The 5,971-nt window shown below is 52.1% G+C and overlaps 2 protein-coding genes across 2 annotated transcripts; one reads left to right on the top strand and one right to left on the bottom strand.

Moving 5' to 3' along the window:
• Window positions 1-1,233: 1,233 nt before the first annotated feature.
• On the bottom strand, window positions 1,234-1,779 carry PHACADRAFT_266021 (uncharacterized protein). The gene is made up of 2 exons (XM_007402504.1): window positions 1,687-1,779; window positions 1,234-1,632 (listed from the first exon to the last, which is right to left on the bottom strand). Exons 1-2 carry the CDS (start codon window positions 1,732-1,734, stop codon window positions 1,264-1,266), a joined length of 417 nt encoding a protein of 138 aa, XP_007402566.1. The 5' UTR covers window positions 1,735-1,779; the 3' UTR covers window positions 1,234-1,263.
• Window positions 1,780-4,238: 2,459 nt separating this feature from the next.
• PHACADRAFT_202281 (uncharacterized protein) lies at window positions 4,239-5,933 on the top strand (the record flags this gene model as incomplete). Its single annotated transcript, XM_007402503.1, has 7 exons — window positions 4,239-4,292; window positions 4,334-4,852; window positions 4,912-5,113; window positions 5,178-5,406; window positions 5,460-5,592; window positions 5,647-5,823; window positions 5,874-5,933. 7 exons carry the CDS (start codon window positions 4,239-4,241, stop codon window positions 5,931-5,933), a joined length of 1,374 nt encoding a protein of 457 aa, XP_007402565.1.
• Between the last annotated feature and the right edge of the window lie 38 nt (window positions 5,934-5,971).

Below are 5,971 nucleotides of genomic sequence, written 5' to 3'. Positions count from 1 at the left end.
TATCTTGTATGTCTTCGGCCACTCGTACAGCCGCAACTGGACCGCGCTCATACCGACCTCTCTTAAGCTCCGTCTGGCAGCTTTGATTTAGAGCCTGTCTTGATGCGACGCAGTATAACCTGACAGTACACTTCGTGGATACGTCGGGTAACGAGGAGCGTATCTTCTTCATTGAGCATAAACCTGGGGTTGATCGAGAACGTTAACAACTGAGGAAAGTCGCTTTCCAACCGCGTACCAGTGGCGGTAGACAATGCTCGGCGGGCATCTGCGGAAGTTTCAACTGGGCGTTATATCTACCACCTAGGAAAGCTTCGGTATCGAGTCGAATCGTGGAAGATACGGCGAGGTTATCAACAATCACGCGCACCTGTTTGCGACCCAGGGTAGACCAGTCCCAGATCAGCCTGCTGCGCTTCAGTTTGTCGTCCAACGGTGTAGTATATCGACAACATTGATCACGCCCCCTCAATGCGCTCGATGGTCTTGTGAAGACTTCGCGGCAAAATGTACATGCAGCAGCGACCTTCAGCAGCGCAAGATTCAAAGTTCCGAAGGAATACAACGAATGAGAAAGCGCGTGCTCAATGCACCGCTTCGGCCCTTACATCGCTCAGGGTTCTTCCCAGCGACCACTTCGGCGGCGCCGGCCCTGGCTTCGATGGTCCCAGCGGTATGCGTGAAAGGGTTCAATCTCAAAGCGCGCCCCTTCGGCTCCCGCACTCGTCCAGGCGGCTTCGGCCCACCCGCCGGCATCGGTGGAGGCATTCGCGAGTTCCGTCGCAGAGAGGGTACATAGTAGTACCTGCAGTGAAGCTGCGCCCCCCGTCAGCTTTTTTACACACGCGATATGGATCCCGCGGCCCATCAGCAAAACTGCCAGCTCTTGGGGAGTGTCTTGAGTGTCTTGGGTAATACGCCCAAGGCGGCCAAGGCGCCAAGACACTTGATGTTAGCCAAGCTATGTCATTTGTCTTGGGAAGACGCCCGGTCTTGGCCAAGACTCTCAAGACGGTCGCCCAAGGCAAGCTCAAGACAGCGGTCTTATGGGTAAGACGGGCACGTTGGATCAATCACACTCATTAGATAGCTGTAAACCATGTGTTTCACGCTGGTAGGAGCTCTAATACTACGACTACATACAAGTACCACTTCTTTACAATGGCTACGATGTGAATATAACAGTCAGCTAATAGGAATGCCGCGAAATGAAGTGTAATCCGTACCGGGGCATGGCAATGTCACCTGTTATTGGCTGGAGTCTTAGGGTACTGGCCGTTCGTCATCGCTAGACTCGCTGACCCATTCGAAGTCCGCATCCGAGTTGTCGTCGCTTATTAAATCCTCGTTCGCCATTGCACGCCTTCCGGTCTTCTTGCGCTTTGCTTGCAAGTTGGTTTCCTCCCGCAGCCTAATGCTCTTGTTGACAATATACAACCAGTCGCGTGGCTTGAGACGCTGCATGGTCTTCACATAGATGCTCGAGCGTGGGATCTTCCTCTTCTTCGCACGGTCGCCGTCTGTGAAGACCTCATAGTCGGCCCAATTGTCAGCAGAAAACCACTCCGCCTGGTTCCTGCGGTCGGGAAGAACCTTCACACCTGTCCGCCAGGCTAAAAAAGCTCTTTCAACCTGTAAGAGCAAGACAGTTAGCTATCAGCTACCAATATCAGAGGTAATGCGCACGGCCTGAGTAGCAAGGATAAGAGCGCCTATCGGAGGCTCTCCGAACATATCCGCCAACGTCTCATCGTCGATGTTCTCGTCAATTGGGTCTAACCAATTGATGCACTGTAGGTGCCAGTAAAAGGTGAACAGTATGGTGTTGGACTGGAAGCAACCCTGTAGATGTGACGATGGATCAGAGGAGGCAAACTTGGCAGACCGCGGCTGGGCGGCTACAACAGTGAGCGGCACACCTTCATCTTCGGGGATGTCTCTCGCCAATGGAATGGCTTGGCCTTCTTGATGTATGACGATTCATCCAGCTCATCTCTATCCTCTAACGCCAGCTCGAACCGGACTTGATTGGCGACGAGTGCAGCAATATCTTCGCTAGGGCTGCTCTCGTTGCTCACCTGCTTTGCAAAGTCGCTCTTCCATTTCTCAGTGATAATGTCGAGCACGACCAAGGCTTCCGTTGCAAAGCCTGAGCGCCATGAGTCTCGGAGGCGGGCATGGGTCTCGAACATGTTTAGTGAGCGGAATCGTGGCATAAGGTTGACTCAGAAGGCAACTCACCAGACTGCAGAAGACATCCTTTGCTTCCACCTTGTACTCCTTCTCGTATCCTGGATACGCAATACCCATTATCTCTTGAATCTCATTGACTGAGAGGTTCTCCCACGGGTCGAGCTTGCGGCCAGCAAAGGCTTTGGCGAGCGGGAGGTATTCGCTGATAAACGAGCGAGTCATACCTTCTGGTAGATCACCCATCTTATGACGCTCTCTTGGCGCCGATGTCTTCTTCGAGGGTTTGGAAGAGGAGGAGCCTCGGCGATCTTGATGCACATGAACCTTGGTGAGCACAGCAGATGGAAATGTCTGTGTCATAACATGAGCACCATAGCTAAAGGCGTCAATCCTAGACTCACCGGAGGCACAGCAGTGTGTCTCGCAGGAGGTTGGTGCTTGAACCTTTCTGTCTCAGCTCCTACACGTTTATCGGCGGTAATTTCCACCACATCTTCACTCGGATTGTCGTCATCGGAGATTCTGTATGAGGCGATCAGCTGCTGCTTGCGGCTGACTGGTGCTGTGCGTTCTTGAGAGAAGTGATTCAGGTCTGCTGCATTGCGACTGCTATTGATGGCGAACTCACCTGTCTCTCGGCTCTGTAGGTGTGACTCGGACCACTGTAAAGGAGCTGCGGAGTGAGTATAATCAATATGAGCACGCTCAACATTGTCGTCTTCATCTGCAAAGGAGGCAAGGGGATTGCCATGATTCGATGATTCGTACTCGCTCTCGGGTGGGATGGTCCCAACAGAACCGGAACTGGAACGTGCGGAGAGGTTCTCATCACGAGAACGACCCCGGCCTCGCTGATCCCCATCTATCGCCTTCTTGAGGCCTCCGACCGCTGTGCCTTTTGGTTTGGTCCCTTTCGATTTGTTACTTGTACTAGGTATGCTCTATATTTCAGTGGTCAGATGTGTGACTGGGAAAAGCTTACGGTCCTCTTGCAGCAACACCGCGCGAAGTGCCCTTTGGTATCTGTGAAGAACCCACGCTGTCATCGCCTGTCGCTCGGGCTTTCATCACATCCCCACGGGAAGCCTTCTTCTTTTGTACACGCTTCTTGCGCTTGTGAGAGCTCTCAGGATCCTCTTCCTCTTCCTCATTCTCACTGTCGCTGCTGGAGTTATTACCTTCCCCGTCATGGTCTGGCACAAACTCCTCATCGTCACCATCGCCGCTCAAGGATTCCCCATCTGCTTCAATTTATTGGCTTCCGTGAGTAATTATGTTGCTATCTAATAGTCTGACTTCTGACCTTGTCTGTCTACCAGATTCCGTTTTGCGACGACAAGCGATGTTGGTCGAGCACTGCGAGGAGGAAGCTGTTTTGTAGGTGGATTGCTTCGATGCTGAATGCGATGGCTATGCTCATTCAAGGCTGCTTGTTCCAGAGCAGCAACGTGGGCTATGGAGGCTTGCTGTTCTTCCTGCGCCAACTCTCGAGCTTCGGCTTGCAAGGCCTTCTCTGCTTGGACCTCTTCTGAGGTGCGTCGGGAGTCTTCCAAGTCTGGCTTTCCAGGATGTTTAGCTCGATTGGCAGGCCGAGTACGAATGATACTTGGAGGGGGAGGCGGTTTTGGTGCCATCGTGCTTGTCTTGGACGTTGAGCTGGACGAGACATGGAGGAGGGCAGGGTTGAGGGTTGCAGCTACCGGAAAAGTCCGCGTCTCAGCCCGCTACTTCCGATTGAGGCTGACTTACATCTCTAAGTTGTGCTTTACCCTCAGAAATGCCTCTTCCTCGCCACAAGCGAATATTCCGCGCACGTACACTCTCCTGTCCCCACCGAGGCTGTACATTCAGCTCCACGAAGGTGTCAGGACTCACTCGGCATATAAACAGTCGTCACACAACACTTCCACATGCTTCCGCCCACAGATCACCATCAAGCTCGTCTCAAGGTAACTCTGACCTAGAACGAGAGGCGTCAGAATTCCAAGGGCAGCAAGACCAGGCCCCTAGCACCCCTCTCCCAGACGACAGTACTCAGCCGCCGCATGTTCACATTGACCGCAACGGGCGCCGTGTTGAAACTCACGGGTATTTGGACGGTATGTATCTTCTTTAATACTTCTCATCCGCTAGCCTTAAGCCACACACAGGCACTCCTTGCGATGTGAACGGCAATGATCTTCCACCAAACACTCTACTCGCGCCACTCCCAGAAAAAGCATCAGATGATTACTACCCTTTCGACAGCCGAGTTGAGTTTGAGCTCGCCGACTTCTTCTTCCGGAAGGCCGAGATGTCTGCCTCTGATGTCGACGAGCTCATGCAACTCTGGGCCGCTACATTACCTGAAGATGAAGATCCACCATTTGCAGATAATAAAGATGTCAAGAATGCGATCGATGCTATTCCTCTTGGAGAGGTCGACTGGCAGTCGTTCTCAGTTTCCTATGGCGGCCCACGTCCCTCTTGTAACATACCGCCATGGATGGACGATGAGTACAGAGTATATTTCAAGGACCCACTCAAAGTCGCACGTAGCCAGCTCGCCAACCCTGAATTTGTGGATAGCATCGACTACACCCCAAAGCGAATTTTTGACCGCCACAACAAACGGGAGTATAAGGATTTTATGAGTGGAAACTGGGCATGGAGACAAGCGGTACGTATTTCTACGCTACGTGGCTTTTGTCCCAGATACTGATTGGTTGCATATATTAGGACGAGATTGCTCAAGATCCCGAGGCACATGGAGCCACTTTCTGCCCACTTATTCTCGGAAGTGACAAGACAACAGTTTCTGTTGCAACTGGCCAGAATGATTACTACCCGCTGTATCAGTCAATTGGACTCATTCACAACAGTGCTCGCCGAGCACACAAGGGTGCGGTCGCTCTCACTGCCTTTCTCGCTATACCTAAAAGTGAGTCTCTGGTTTCAACTGCTATGTCCGAGCTTTTACTGACCTTATATATCAATTTCTGCAGCTGAGCGAGACTTTAAGGACGACCCTCACTTTCGCAAATTCCGTCGACAGCTTTTCCACATGTCCTTGAAGTTTATCTTACAGTCTGTTCGCTCAGTTATGACCACACCAGAAGTGACGCGTTGCGCCGACGGGCATTACCGCCGTGTCATCTATGGACTAGGGCCCTATATCGCTGATTATCCGGAGCAAGCCCTACTTGCATGTATCGTGCAGGGATGGTGTCCGAGGTGAGTTATCACTGCTTCCGTGCTACGAGCAACGGTCAGCTTAATTAAATCAGGTGCGCTGCTCCTAGCAATAACCTTGATGATGGCGATAATGTCCCACGATCTCATGAGCACACTCGCGCGTTGCTGAAAACGTTCGACTTGAAGACGCTATGGGACGATTATGGCATCGTCGGTGATCTTGTGGTGAGTTGGTACGCTCCATAGTCTACCAGATATGTTTCTGATCTTAGATGTCAGCCGTTCACAGTAGACTTCCCGCGCGCGGATATTCACGAGCTGCTTGCCCCCGACCTCTTGCATCAAGTGATCAAGGGCACCTTCAAGGACCATCTTGTGACCTGGACTGTCCAATACATCACCAACGAGTATGGCAGTGAAGCTCCGAAGATTCTCGCAGATATAGACCGGAGGTTCGTAACGTATCTCTTCTGCGGACGCTTTGTTCACCGACATATAACCCTCAGAATATCTGTGGTTCCCAACTTCCCTGGGTTGAGGCGTTTCCCGCAAGGCCGGGGGTTTAAGCAGTGGACAGGCGACGATTCAAAGGGCATTGATGAAA

This window comes from Phanerochaete carnosa, assembly GCF_000300595.1.
Source record: "Phanerochaete carnosa HHB-10118-sp unplaced genomic scaffold PHACAscaffold_201, whole genome shotgun sequence".
NCBI classification, from domain to species: domain Eukaryota; kingdom Fungi; phylum Basidiomycota; class Agaricomycetes; order Polyporales; family Phanerochaetaceae; genus Phanerochaete; species Phanerochaete carnosa.
The sequence above is the reverse complement of the archived record's forward strand: the minus strand, read 5'-3'. Positions and strand labels throughout refer to the sequence as shown.

Excerpts from the sequence above, each read along its gene's own strand:
- PHACADRAFT_266021 (XM_007402504.1), bottom strand. The coding sequence starts at position 1,734 with ATGTTCGGAGAGCCTCCGATAGGCGCTCTTATCCTTGCTACTCAGGCC. Across the intron at positions 1,633-1,686 it reads TTATCCTTGCTACTCAGGCC|GTTGAAAGAGCTTTTTTAGC; the intron begins GTGCGCATTACC and ends TTGCTCTTACAG.